This window comes from Trachypithecus francoisi, unplaced genomic scaffold (genome assembly GCF_009764315.1).
Source record: "Trachypithecus francoisi isolate TF-2019V2 unplaced genomic scaffold, Tfra_2.0 Lachesis_group4, whole genome shotgun sequence".
Taxonomy (NCBI): domain Eukaryota; kingdom Metazoa; phylum Chordata; class Mammalia; order Primates; family Cercopithecidae; genus Trachypithecus; species Trachypithecus francoisi.
The window spans coordinates 110,967,810-110,983,021 of NW_022681469.1; the positions used below are offsets into that span (position 1 = coordinate 110,967,810).

Consider the following 15,212-nt stretch of genomic DNA (forward strand, 5'->3'; position numbering starts at 1 on the left):
GTGGAGGTGAACCGAGATGAACCACTACCACACTCCAGCCTGGGTGACAGTGAGACCCCATCTCAAAAAAAAAAACAAAAAACCAAAAATGTAAAACTCAGGGATTCTAATGCCTACATTGCAGAATTATTGAAAAGATTAGGGAATGGCACCTGTAGCATGCCTGGAACAAAGCCCAGAGGGGAGCTGGCCCATCATGACCACCCTGCAGCCAGCAAGGGCTTTTCTCTTGTTCCTCTCAGAAGCAAGCAAACCAAGCCAGGCGTGAAGGCTCATCCCTGAAACCCCAGCACTTTGGGAGGCTGAGGCAGATGGATCACTGGAGCTCATGAGTTGGAGACCAGCCTGGGCAACATGGTGAAACCTCATCTCTACAAAAAGATACAAAAATTAGCCAGGCATGATGGCACACACCTGTGATCTCAGCTCCTCAGGAAGCTGAGGCAGGAGGATTGCTTGAGCCCTGGAGGTGGAGGCTACAGTGAACCGAGACTCTACCACTGCACTCCAGCCTGGGCAACAGATTGAGACTGTTTCTCAAAAAAAAAAAAGTTGGCCAGGCACAGTGTTGGCCAGGCACAGTGGCTCACGCCTGTAATCCCAACACTTTGGGAGGCCGAGGTGGGTGGACCATCTGAGGTCAGGAGTTTGAGACCAGCCTGGCCAACATGGAGAAACTCCATCTCTACCAAAAAAAAAAAAAAAAAAAAATACAAAATTTAACTGGATGTGGTGGTACACACTGTAGTCCCAGCTACTCAGAAGGCTGAGGCAGGAGAATTGCTTGAACCCAGGAAGCGAAGGTTGCAGTGAGCTGAGATAGCACCACTGCACTCCTGCCTGGGCTACAGAGTGAGACTCTATCTCAAAAAATAAAAATAAAAAAAAATAAGTGAGCAAACCAGGCTCCCCTGGGCAAGGTGGTCTGCCCCAAAGAGACCCAACTGCAGCCTGTGTAAGGCAGGGCTTGTGCCTCCTGCAAAGCCAGCCTGTGGGTCACCTACCCCAGCCCCTCCCAGCTCAGCAGAGAATGTCACTAGGCAGACTGGATGTCCTGGTTCACCCCCCGGGTCGCCATGGGTCCCCCTGCCCCGACCCCCTACCCGGCATGGGTCCCCTCTGGGCAGGAGGCACCTGAGGTGGCTCTTCTTCCAGGAGATGGTGTGAAACACGGTGGAGACCACGAAGAGGCCGCAGAGGCCAAGGCCGTAGATCCAGGCGGAGATGGTCTCCCAGTCGTCGTCCGACAGGAAGTAGAGGTTGGAGCTGCCCAGGATGCTGGGGATGATCCAGAACTGGAGGGGCAGGGACGGCGGGGACAGGTGCAGCAGCTGGGCGGCTCAGAGCACGCCTCCTGCCCCTTCCCCGGCTGAGCTGCCCAACGTGGCAGAACTCATCTCTTGAAATGTGGTCAGTGCCACTGAAGAATGGAATCATTTTATTTTACTTTAATGGATTCAAGTGTAAATTTCCTTCCTTCCTTCCTTCCTTGCTTCCTTCCTTCCTTCCTTTCCTCCCTCCTTCCTTTCCTTTCCTTCTTTCCTTTCATCCTTCCTTCCTTCCTTCCTCCGTTCTTTCCTTCCTTTCCTTTCCCTTTTCCCTTTTCCCCTTTCCCCTTTTCTTTCCTTTCCTTTTTTCTTTTCTTTCTCTTTTCCTTTCCTCTTCCTCCTCCCTCCCTCCCTTCCTTCCTCTCTCCCTCCCTTCCTTCCTTCCTTCCTCCCCCAGGCTGGAGTGCAGTGGTGTAATCACAGTTCACTGCAGCCTCGACTTCCTGGGCTCAAGTGATCCTCCCACCTTGGCCTCCCAAGTAGCTGGGACTACAGGCACACACCACCATAACTGGCCACTTTTTACATTTTTTTTATAGACATGGGGTCTGGCTATAATGCCCAGGCTGGTCTTGAACTCCTAACCTCAGGCGATCCTCCCACCTTGGCCTCCAAAGGACTGGGATTATAGGTGTGAGCCACCATTCCCAGCCTCAGGTGTCAATTTCAGCAGCCACGTGGGGCCAGTGGCTGCCAACCTGGACAGTGCAGGTCTAGATACTTGATTCAAATATCTCAAAGGGGTCCATGTACGAAACGATCAAAGACCACGTCCCAGGGAGTGGCCACCCCCACCACACCCCAGCCCCTCTTTGGGCCACCACACAGAGAAGTATGATGTGCCACATGTCACACATCATCATCACTGGTGTCCTGACCTCATCTGCTTGGACTGCCCTGAAGGAAAAGCCCAGCCCTGAGCAGCACAGGCGGCCAGGTACCATTCAGTTTGTAAACGGGTTTAAATAGTGGATGGTGGCCGGGCGCGGTGGCTCACACCTGCAATCCCAGCGCTTTGGGAAGCCGAGGCGGGTGGATCACGAGGTCAGGAGTTCGAGACCAGCCTGGCCAATACGGTGAAACCCCCGTCTCCACTAAAAAATACAAAAAATTAGCCCGCACCTGTAATCCCAGCTACTCAGGAGGCTGAGGCAGGAGAATTGCTTGAACCCGGGAGGTGGAGATTGCAGTGAGCTGAGATCGTGCCACTGCACGCCAGCCTGGTGACAGAGCAAGACTCCATCTCAAAAAAAAATTATTTTTAAGTCGTGGATGGTCCACCATGATTCACTGGAGAGAATGGAATCTCCAAATCCTCTGCCTTTATAGGTGCGTGGCCTGGCCCTTCCCAGCCCCTCTACTCTGCTTTTCCCTACTCTCCCTCCTGCTCTGCCCCAAGTCACTATGCCTTGGCCTTCCTGGCCTTCGTCCAGTTGTCCCAACACTTTCCTGCCTCAGGGGCTCTGCACATGCTGTTCCCTTGTCCTCAACATGCTGTTCCCTTCACTCTCCGGGAGACTGGCTCCTAGTCATCCTTCAGCAGCTGGTTAATATCACTCTGGCAGGAGCACCTGCTCTGTCCTTTGACTGACACAGGCCTCTCCTGTTGTCTATAGCACCTGGTGCCCTCTCTCCCTGGCAGCCCCCACATCTTATGTATAAGATAGACTTACTTAATCATTATTTCCCCCACACAACACGAGCTGCACAGGGTCACCAGTGCATGGTGGGCACCTAACAAATATATACTGAAGGCAGGCAGGGAGGCAGGTAGGAAGGAAGGAATGCTGGAAGAGCCCTTTTGGGAAGAAGTAGGCAAGTCAGGGCCTGGTGCAGTGGCTCACACCTGTAATGCCAGCACTTTGGGAGGCCAAGGTGGGTGGATCACTTGAGGTCAGGAGTTCGAGACCAGCCTAGACAATATGACAAAACCCCATCTCTACTTTAAAAAAAAAAAAAAGCCAGGCGTGGTGGCAGGTGTCTGAATCCCTGCTAGTCAGGAGGCTGAGGCAGGAGAATCGCTTAAACCCAGGAGGCAGAGGCTGCTGTGAGCCACGATCGTGCCGCTGCACTCCAGCTTGGGTGACAGAGAGAGACTCTGTCTCAAAAGAAATAAATAATTTTAAACATTTTTTTAAAAAAGTAGGCAGTGAGAATTCAGCCCCGACAACGTGCATCCTCCAGGACTCACTGAAAAGCAATCTGTCTGCAAAATCAGCCCAGGTGAGTCCCAAAGGAAGGAGGTGTCCTGCTAGCCTCCCCGACATCCAGGCTGGGCGCTGGATGGGGACAGGTCAACAGCAATGCACCAGAATGGGATGGCTCCTTAATAAGAGGCCATCAGCCACCTACATGTCCATCTGCGCATGACAGACTGAACATCAACAGGGAAGATAGAAGCCTTGCTGTAGGCGATGGAATTATAACTTTAAAAAATCATTTCTGGCTGGGTGCGGTGGCTCACACCTGTAATTCCAGCACTTTGGGGGGCCAAGGCCAGGAGGATCACCTGAGGTCAGGAGTTCAAGACCAGCCTGGCCAACATGGTAAAACTCCATCTCTACTAAAAATACATAAATTAGCTAGGCATGGTGGCTTGTGCCTGTAATTCCAGCTACTCGGGAGGTTGAGGCAGGAGAACTGGTTCAACCCAGGAGGCAGAGGTTGCAGTGAGCCAAGATTGCGCCACCACACTCCAGCCTGGGTGACAGAGTAAGACTCTGTCTCAAAAAAAAAAAAAAAAAAAGAAAAGAAAAAAGAAAAAAAAAAATCACTGTCGTTAATCTTATTATGTCATCTTTAAAAATAAACAACAACTCGACAAGTGTGGTGGCTCACACCTGTAATCCCAGCACTTTGGGAGGCTGAAGTGAGTAGATCTCTTGAGGCCAGGAGTTTGAGACCAGACTGGCCAACAGGGTGAAACCTGGCCTCTACCAAAAATACGAAAATTAGCCAGACCTGGTGGCGCACGCCTATAGTCCCAGCAATACTCCATCTCAAAAAATTAAATAAATAAACAGCATCTATTTCATGCTACTTCATAATTTGGGGACATCTTTGTCATTAGGCTGTAGACTCTGATTATGTTTTGTGTTATTTTAAAATATATTATTTTTTTTTTAGAGATGGAATCTCTCTGTTGCCCAGGCTGGAGTGCAGTGGTACAATCACAACTCACTGCAGCCTCAACCTCCTGGGCTCACATGATCCTCTTGCCTTGGCCTCCTGAGTAGCTGGGACTACAGACACATGCCACTGCGCCTGGCTCCTATTTTGTGCTCTTTTGCGATCACCTACCATGCCTAGTATTCATTCATTCTGTTGCTCACTCACTCATTCATTCATTCCACAAACCTGTGAGCACAAGACATGTCCTTAGGAATGAAATGATACATGCCCTGTCCTCACGCTATGCTCATAGGTGCTAACTGAAGGTGCATCCAATAAATGAATGAGTTAACAGCAGGGGCCTGGTACCTGTGACTCAGTCACCCACTTTCTGGAGCCTGCTGGACTATGATATGCTTTGTGTTTATAGAGGCCAGAGGAGATCATAAATAGGTTTTTGTCCCCAGCCTCACAGCTTCTCCCAGGTATGATGACAGGATCAAGTCAGCACTTCTTTTTTTTTTTTTTAATGAGTCTCACTCATTCTGTTCTGCACTCAACTGGAGTAAAGTGGCACAATCTTGGCTCACTGTAGCCTCCGCCTCCTGGGTTCAAGCGATTCTCCTGCCTCAGCCTCCTCAGTAGCTGGGATTACAGGTGCACACCACCACACCCAGCTAATTTTTGTATTTTTAGTGGAGATGGGATTTCATCGTGTTGGCCAGGCTGGTCTCGAACTCCCAACCTCAAGTGATCTACCTGCCTCAGCCTCCCAAAGTGCTGGGATTACAGGCGTGAGCCACTGCGCCCGGCCAATTCAAGAGCACACTGGAAAAGAAACATACTTGTCAATGTGCCCACATTGTGCCAACATGGTGCCTTGAGCAACACTCACGGCCACCCTTGGCTCTTACGATGCCCATTCTACAGATAAGGAAACTGAGGCTCAGGGCCACTAAATGATGGAGCTGGGATTCAAAAGCAGGTCTTCTCTTCCTAGAGCTTTACTTTTTGGGGTGCAGTATAGACTTGTGTCGATAAATTAGCTTGCGGCTTTGGGCAGATTCTCTCACCCAAGCTTCAGTTTCCTCTCTTGCAAAAGAGACAGTCATGTGGTCATTCTCAAATATTTTCCGAGCCCCTTTATGCACACAGCATGGGGCTTCAGAGGTGAGCCAGTGAGAACCTCTGCTCACCAGTCTCTGCTCAACATAGCACCTGCTCAAAAGGGACTGACTGAGAAAATGCGAACTTAGAACCCAGTGTGGGGGCGCGGTGGCTCACGCCTGTAATCCCAGCACTATGGGAGGCCGAGGCAGGTGGATCATGAGGTCAGGAGATCGAGACCATTCTGGCTAACACGGTGAAACCCCGTCTCTACTAAAAACACAAAAAGTTAGCCGGGCTTGGTGGCAGGTGCCTGTAGTCCCACCTACTCGGGAGGCTGAGGCAGGAGAAGGGCGTGAACCTGGGAGACAGAGATTGCAGTGAGCCGAGATCGCACCACTGCACTCCAGCCTGGGGGACAGAGCGAGACTCCGTCTCAAGAAAAAGAACCCAGTGTGGTCCTGGCACACACCAAGTTCAAATCAGCACCAGCCACTCGTTTCTATTAACCGGCGGCTCGTCGTGAAAGCCGTGGGCTCAGGCCAAACACACAATAGACCCCGGGGTCTAACAGGTCAAGGCGGGGGGTTTGAGAATTAATTCACCTCCACACAGGCTATCTGGTCACCTCCCTGTGCCAGGTGTGCTGAGATGTCCTGAGATACCAAAGAATCCAGCAGAGATTCTGTCTGAACTCATGTCTGCATTGCCAGGGCCTGGAGCACTGCCTGCTGCCTTGAGGTTACCCAGGAACTGTTTGCTGAATGAATGTGCGATGGACTGGTACATTCCAGCTAGCGCGGTGCTGGGCCGTGAGGGCTACAATGGCTGGGGAGGCAGGCACCGGCTCAGAGCTTCCCAGCATCTGGGCAGAGGGGAAGACTTTGTTGGAGAACATTACAGCAAGGCTTGTGAATGATGGAAAGGGTTTCATAGGCAGGGCTGGAGTGGAGACGAGAAGTATGCCAGGCAGTGGGAACAGCACATGCAAAGGCACAGAGTCATGTCTTCTATTTAGGAAACAGTGACAGATTCAAGTGCTTGAGGCTGACAGCAAGAGCATGCTGGTGGGAAGTGCGTGGCCAGACGGGCTAGGAGCTTGCTAGAGTGACAGGATGCCATACAAGGTACTAGGGAGCCGTCAAAGGTTCTCTCTTGTTTGTTTGTTTTTGAGACAGCGTCTTGCTCTCTCACCCAGGCTGGAGTGCAATGGCACGATCTCGGCTCACGGTAACCTCTGACTCCTGGGTTCAAGGGATTCCCCTGTCTCAGCCTCCCGAGTAGCTGGGGTTACAGGTGTCTGCCACCATGTCCGGCTAATTTTTGTATTTTTAGTAGAGATGCGGTTTCACCATGTTGGCCATGCTGGTCTCAAACTCCTGACCTCAGGTGATCTGCCCGCCTCAGGCTTCCAAAGTACTGGGATTATAGGCGTGAGCCACCATGCCCGGCCCCATCAAATATCCTTAGAGCAAGACAGAGGCACGCCCAGCACTGCAGCCCAATTTACCCCAGTGGCTTTCCCACGAGATGCACTCACTCTTCTGAGGGCCTGAGGGCCACAGAAGATGCGAGGAATGGGCCACTTGGGACATACGTGAAGGAGTTGCCTTCCCCCACCCCCCTTCCCTGGAAGTGTCCCCATCTCAGCCCTGAACCCCCCAAAAGCCAACTCACAGCATGGGTGGCACAGTTGGCCGCATGTTCATACTCTGTGGGCTGGTACCTCTTGTGGGCAGGGACTCGGTGGTTCATGAACCTGGAAGGAGAGGGAGAATTCCAGAGGGAGAATTCTAGGAAGCTCTACTGGGGAAGAGGTGCCATTCGAATTCCCAGGAAGCCTGAAGACCTCACTTCCTACCGGTAGGAAAAGAAGAGAGCTCCTCCATTTTCCATCCCCCCTCCTCTTCCTTCCCCTCCCTCACTCTTTCTGATCATTAAATGGTTTTGGGTTATCCAATATTTTATGCCTAATCCCCAGCGTGGTGTTTCTTACAAAATTTTGCTAAATGCTAGATGTGGCATTCTCTTCACTTTTTTTTTTTTTTTTTTTTGAGACGGAGTCTCGCTCTGTCAAAAGACTGGAGTGTAGTGGCGTGATCTCGGCTCACTGCAACCTCTGCCTCCCGAGATCAAGCAATTCCCTTGCCTCAGCTTCCTGAGTAGATGGGCGTGTGCCACCAAGCCCAGATAATTCTTGTATTTTTAGTAGAGATGGGGTTTCATCATGTTGGCTGGTCTCGAACTCCTGATCTCAGGTGATCCGCCCACCTCAGCCTCCCAACGTGCTGGGATTACAGGCGTGAGCCACCACGCCCGGCCTTTTTTTTCTTTCCACAAAGGGTCTCACTCTGTCACTCAGGCTGGAGTGGAGTGGTGCAATCATGGCTCACTGCTGCCTCCACCTCCTGGGCTCAAGCAATCCTCCTGTCTCAGCCTCCTGAGATGCTGGGACTACAGGCACAATCTACCACGCCCGGCTAAATTTTTTTTGTATTTTTTATAGAGACAGGGTTTCATCATGTTGCCCAGGCTGGTCCCGAACTCCTGGGCTCAAGCGATCCTCCCACCTTGGTTTTCCCAAAGTGCTGAGACTACAGGCATGAGCCACCGCTTCTGGCCTCATTTCCTGTTTTTTATTTTCTCTAAGTACAGCTTACAAACAATATAGCTCTGCAAGGGGTCAGCTCGAAGGATTTTTACGGATGCATAGACCCACACAACCACCATCCAGGAAGAGCTATGGCTCACTTCTCACTCCCAAGAAAGTGCCCAGTGGCCCCTCCCATGGGTACCTTTTCCCCAGGGAAGCCACCCTCTGCCGTTGTCATCCTGGATTTATTTCCCCTGTTCTTGAACTTGCTCAATGAACTCATACAGAACATGCTGTTTTGTGTCTGGCTTCTTTTGCTTAATGTGATTTTTGTGAGATTCATCCACATTTTGGGGTACAGCAACTGGTAGTTTTCATGGCTGTATCGTATTCCACTGGGTGAACAGACCACAAGTGACTTCTCCAACCCACTGCAGGGGGACACTCCTGTTTGGGGACATTATGGATAACTCGGCCCATGAACATTTTTATGCACATATTTTGGTGAACACACGCACTTATTTCTGCTGGGCTCAGGTGAAATTGCTACATGACTTTATCTTAAAAATAAACATTCTTGGCCAGGTGTGGTGGCTCACGCCTGTAATCCCAGCACTTTAGGAGGCCAAGGCAGGTGAATCACCTTAGGCCAGGAGTTCGAGACCAGCTTTGTCACCACGGTGAAACCCTCTCTACTAAAAATACAAAAATTAACTGGAAGTGGTGGCATGTGCCTATAATCCCAGATACTTGGGAGGCTGAGTCAGGATAATCGCTTGAGGGAAGTGGAGGTTGCAGTGAGCCGAGATGATACCATTGCACTCCAACCTGGGTGACAGAGTGAGATTCGATTTCAAAAAAAAATGTTAGCCGGGCGTGGTGCCACAGGCCTGTAATCCCAGCTACTTGGGAGGCTGAGGCAGGAGAATCACTTGAACCTGGGAGACGGAAGTTGCAGTGAGCCGAGATCGGGCCACTGCACTCCAGCCTGGGTGACAGAGAGAGAGTCTTTCTCAAAAAACAAAACAAATCAAAACAAACAAAACAAAAATGTCTATGTTTTGTGTGCCTTTTTAGAATCTTCAAAGCGTTATCACCTCTGTTTAATCCTCACTGGAGCACCATGTAGAGCTATTGGCCATTTTACAGATGGAGAAGCTACAGGGCAGGGAGGTGAGGGAAGGAGATCACAGGGTGGGAAGGGACTCAACCCAGCCCCGGTTGACTCCAACGTCTAGTTATGCCTTGACGCAAGTCTGTGCTGGGGGACTTAGGTCAGGATGGGAAGACAGACAAGGGTTGGCTGGGCAGGAAACAGGCATCCAAGAGCTGGTGGTAAGGTCTGCACACACCTGGCTATCAGACCAGCAGCCGGGACCACAGCAGCGTGCATGTCTTCGGCCACAGAGGCTCGGCATCAGCTCACCTGAACGTTGCCAAGCAGCAGCCACCCAATGGGTCAAACTCCACTAAACACACCAAAAACCTTCCCCCCATGTCCGATGGTTACTTTGTAGACTGCCCCCCAAACAAATGAGTGTATGGTTCAGAACAAATGACTCCATGCAGTATATATGGGGCACTAAGCATTTATTGGGCACTTTTTGTATGCTGGTGTCACCAGGAGTTCATGGAGCATTTATTCAGCATCTCCTGTGTGCTGGCTCCATGCTCATAAAGACCCTGGAACATTCGTTGAGCACCTTCGGTGTGCTGGCTCCATGCTAAGTATAGTTCATGGAGCATTTATTAAGCATCTTTTGTGTGCTGGCTCCATGCTAAATACAGCTCATGGAGCATTTGTTAAGCACCTCCTGTGTGCTGGATCCAGGTTAAGTACAGTTATGGAGCATTCATTGAGCACCTTCTGTATGCTGGCCTCATGCTAAGTACAGCTTATGGAGCACTTATTAAGCACCTTGTGTGCTGGCTCCATGCTAACTATAGTTCATGAAGCATTAATTAACCAACTTTGGTGTGCTGGCTCCATGCTAAGTATAGTTCATGAAGCATTTATTAAGTACCTTTTGTATGCTGGCTCCATGCTAAGTGCAGCTCATGGAGCATTTATTAAGCACCTCCTGTGTGCTGGCTCCATGCTAGTAAAGACCCTGGAACATTCTTTGAACACCTTCTGTGTGCCGGCTCCGTGCTAAGTACAGTTCATAGAGCATTTATTAAGCATCTTTTGTGTGCTGGCTCCATGCTAAATACAGCTCATGGTGCATTTGTTAAGCATCTCCTGTATGCTGGATCCAGGTTAAGTACAGCTATGGAGCATTCATTGAGCACCTTCTGTACTCTGGCCTCATGCTAAGTACAGCTCATGGAGCACTTATTAGGCATCTTCTGTGTGCTGACTCCATGCTAAGTATAGCTCGTGAAGCATTCATTGAGCACCTTCTGTGTGCTGGCTCCATGCTAAGTGCAGCTCATGAAGCATTTATTAACCACCTTCTGTGTGCTGGCTGCATGATAAATGTAGCTCATGGAGCATTTATTAAGCACCTCTGTGTGCTGGCTCCATGACAAGTACAGCTCATGGAGCACTTATTAGGCATCTTCTGTGTGCTGACTCCATGCTAAGTGTAGTGCATGAAGCATTTATTAAGCATCTTCTGTGTACTGGCTCCATGCTAAGTACAGCTCATGGAGCATTTATTAAGCACCTTTGATGTGCTGGCTCCATGCTAAGTATAGTTCATGAAGCATTTATTAAGCACCTTCTGTGTACTGGCTCCATGCTAAGTACAGCTCATGGAGCATTTATTAAGCACCTTTGATGTGCTGGCTCCATGTTAAGTATAGTTCATGAAGCATTTAATAAGCACCTTTTGTGTGCTGGCTCCATGCTAAGTGCAGCTCGTGAAGCATTTATTAAGCACCTCCTGTGTGCTGGCTCCATGCTAGTACAGACCCTGGGGCATTGATTGAGCACCTTCTGTGTGCTAGCTCTATGCTGGCATAGTTCAGGGCTCATTTATGAAGCACATTGTGTATGCTGGCTTCATGTATGCTGGTGAGGGCAGGGCAGGAGTGAAAGCTGGGCAGGGGAGTCTGCCAGGCACTGACACTGTGATTTGCCCTGGGACACTTGGCACCTGGGTGAGTCCAAGGGTCCAACGGTTCAGGTGACTGCTCTCTGCCTGCATCCAGCTGGGACTCCATGGTCACATGATTCCACAGTCAGTCAAGTGACTTCAACACCAGGGTCACACTGAGCCCATTCGACAGTTGAGAAACCTAAGACCCCTGGGGACAGGCTTCTGCACCAAGCTAAAGAGACACCAACGTCCCATCTCCCATGGCCTCAGCACTCTTGCAGGGGCAGACTGAAAACTGGAATTATAGTCACAGAGAACATGGAGGACCCACCCTGGGGACCCCATTGAAGCCTCCCCAGGAGCCCAGAACATGCCACCTTCCTCAAGGTGGGCCAGGAAGCTGCCTGTGGCCAAGACTGGCTTATGTTTGGTTTTTTGTTTTGTTTTGTTTTCTGTTTTTTTTGAGATAGAGTCTCTTTTTCTTGAGATGGAGTCTTGCTCTGTCGCCCAGGTTGGAGTGCAATGCTGCTGTCTCGGCTCACTGCAACCTCTGCTTTCCGGGTTCAAGCGATTCTCCTGCCTCAGCCTCCCTAGTAGCTGGAACTATAGGCACATACCACCACACTCAGCTAATTTTTGTATTTTTAGTAGAGATGGGGTTTCACTATGTTGGCCAGGTTGGTCTCAAACTCCTGACCTCATGATCTGCCTGCCTCAGCCTCCCCAAGTGCATGAACCACCGCACCCGGCCAGGATTGGCTTATTAACTAATAAGTAATAACAACAAAAATAGTGATATGGGTTGAACCGTGTCCTCCCAGCATTCAAGTGTTGAAGCCCTAACTCCCGGTATTGAGAAGGGGACCTCATTTGGGAACAAGATTGGAGCAGATTTCATTAGTTAAGATGAGGCCAGGGTTGGGTATGGTGGCTCATGCCTGTAATCCCAGCACTTTGGGAGGCCAAGGCAGGCAGATCATGAGGTCAGGAGATCGAGAGCATCCTGGCTAACACGGTGAAACCCCATCTCTATTAAAAATACAAAAAATTAGCCGGGCGTGGTGGCGGGTGCCTGTAGTCCCAGCTACTTGGGAGGCTGAGGCAGGAGAATGGCATGAACCCATGAGGCGGAGGTTGCAGTGAGCCGAGATCGCGCCACTGCACTCCAACCTGGGCAACAGAGTGAGACTCCGTCTCGAAAAAAAAAAAAAAAAAATGAGGCCAGACTGCGTTAGGGTGGGCCCCCATCCAATATGAGCAGGGTTCCCTAAGAAGACGAAACAGGCCGGGCACGGTGGCTCACACCTGTAATCCCAGCACTTCGGGAAGCAAAGGCGAATGGATCACCTGAGGTCAGGAGTTCAAGACCAGCCTGGCCAACATGGCAAAATCCTATCTCTACTAAAAAAAAAAAATACAAAAATGAGCGAGGTATACTGATGGGTAACTGTAATCCCAGCTACTCGGGAAGCTGAGGTAGGAGAATCACTTGAACCTGGGAGGCAGAGGTTGTGCTGAGCCAAGATTGCACCACTGCACTCCAACCTGGGCAATAAGAGCGAGACTCCATCTCCAAAAAAAAAAAAAAAAAGACGAAGGAGACACAGAGAGGACAACGTCAAATGAAGACAGAGACACACGGGGAGGACAGCCATGTGATGTTGGAAGCAGAGATTGTGGCAATGTGAAGAAATATCTGCTGTTGTAAGCCGCTGGTGTGTGATCACCTGTGATTTCAGCCCTCGGACACAAACACAGGTGCATATCATGCTTGTTTTATTCTTTATTTTTAGTTATTTTAATAAATTTGAGACTGAGTCTTGCTCTATCACCCAGGCTGGAGTGCAGTGGCACCATCTCGGCTGACTGCAACCTCTGCCTCCTGGGTTCAAGCGATTCTCCTGAGTAGCTGGGATTACAGGCACCCACCACCACACCCAGCTACTTTTTGTATTTTTAGTAGAGATGGGATTTCACCATGTTGGCCAGGCTGGTCTCGAACTCCTGACTTCAAGTGATCTACCTGTCTCGGGTTCCTAAAGTGCTGGGATTACAGGCGTGAGCCACCGCGTCCAGGCCTTTGTTGTTGGTTTTTGTTTTTGCTATTTGAGAAAGGGTCTTGCTCTGTGGCCCCACTGTCATAGCTCACTGTAGCCTCAACCTCCTGGGCTCGAGCAATCCTCCCACCTCAGCCTCCCAAGTAGCTGGAATTACAGGCGCACACCACCACACCCGGCTAAATTTTTTTTTTTTTTTAATTTTTATTTTTGTAGAAGTGAAGTCTCACTATGTTGTCCAGGCTGGTCTCAAACTCCTGACCTCAGTTAATCCTCCCACCTCAGCCTCCCAAAGTGTTAGGATTACAGGCATGAGCCACTGCGCCTGGCCTCTTTACCTTTTTCTTTTGAAACAGAATGTCACTCTGTCACCCAGGCTGGAGTGCAGTGGTGTGATCACAGCTCACTACAAGCTTGAACTCCTGGGCTCTAGGGATCCTCCCTCCTCAGGTGCACTCCACCACGCCCAGCTAATATTTTTTAATTTTTGTAGAGATAGAGTCTCACTATGTTGCTCAGGCTGGTCTCAAACTCCTGGGCTCAAGCAATCCTCCTGCCTCAGCCTCTTGAGTAACTGGGATTACAGGTGCATGCCACCACACCCAGCTAATTTTTTAATTTTTTGTAGAGACTGGATCTTGCTCTGTTGCCCAGGCTGGTCTCAAACTCCTGACTTCAAACAATTGTCCTCCCTTGGCCTCCCAAAGTGCTGGGATTATAGGCATGAGCCACCATGCCCGGCCTCACAGTACTCATTTAGAGAGACTCTGCCCAAAAGCCCTCCAGGAGGCCCAGCCAATTTATGCTTCCCACCAACTGGGCAGGGAGTCCGGAGACCAGCTGTGAGGGTGCGACTTGCACCGGCCTCCAAGGTGGGAAACTTATTCTCCCCCTGAGGTCTCCCCCTCTACCTGCCACCAGGCGTGGGTCTGCAGCCCTGGCTCCCCCTGCTCCTGTAACAAACACCAGGAAACCACCAAGGGTGCCAGCCACATGGGTCCCAGGGTGATGTCACGGTTGCCGTGGTGACCTGGGACGGACAGTTATTTATTTATTTCTGAGTTCCACAAGCCTCTCCTTGTCTCTCAGTCACTGTGACCATTGAATGCTGGCAGAGAGGGGAGAGGGAGGCCCGGAGACAGGGCCGTGGGCAAACGACCAAGAAACAGCATTCCCACCACCCTGAAGACCCGAGTACTTTCCCTTTAGCTCCTTGCAACCTCATTTCTTTCCTCCCTAAACCCCTAGTCGGGCATTTTAAGAAAAAGTGAATTCATATTTTAACTTGCATTATAATTTACATAAAGTAAAATTTCCTCTTTTTTTGCTATAGTTTTGTGAGTTTTGACAAATGCAGAGAGTCCTATAACCACCACCGCCACCATCAAGATGAATAACAGATCCACCATCCCCCAGAATTCTCTCCTGCCCCCCTCTTTGCACCTGAAACCTCTGCCCAGCATCAGCCCGGCAGCCAAGACCCTGCCCCTGTCCTCTATGCTTTTTTTTTTTTTTTTTTTGAGGCGGAGTCTGCTCTGTCGCCCGGACTGGAGTGCAGTGGCCAGATCTCAGCTCACTGCAAGCTCCGCCTCCCGGGTTTACGCCATTCTCCTGCCTCAGCCTCCCGAGTAGCTGGGAGTACAGGCGCCCGCCACCTCGCCCGGCTAGTTTTTGTATTTTTAGTAGAGACGGGGTTTCACCGTGTTAGCCAGGATGGTCTTGATCTCCTGACCTCGTGATCCGCCCATCTCGGCCTCCCAAAGTGCTGGGATTACAGGCTTGAGCCACCGCGCCCGGCCCCTCTATGCTTTTTTTGTTTTGTTTTATTTTGTTTTGAGATGGAGTTTTGCTCTGTCACCCAGGCTGAAGTGCAGTGGCACAATCTCAGCTCACTGCAGCCTCCACCTCTCAGGTTCAGGTGATTCTCCTGCCTCAGCCTTCTGAGTATCTGGGATTACAGGCATGTGCCACC

General features: G+C 50.4%; 1 protein-coding gene across 1 annotated transcript in view; it reads right to left on the reverse strand.

Moving 5' to 3' along the window:
• MMD2 (monocyte to macrophage differentiation associated 2) overlaps positions 1 to 15,212 on the reverse strand; it is a 56,044-nt gene that overhangs the window by 13,933 nt on the left and 26,899 nt on the right. Inside the window, exons 2-3 of the mRNA XM_033193121.1 lie at positions 7,224 to 7,305; positions 1,135 to 1,295 (exon numbers count right to left, since the gene is read on the reverse strand). Of these exons, the coding sequence (XP_033049012.1) occupies positions 1,135 to 1,295; positions 7,224 to 7,305 (243 nt within the window). The remainder of the gene's footprint in view (positions 1 to 1,134; positions 1,296 to 7,223; positions 7,306 to 15,212) is intronic.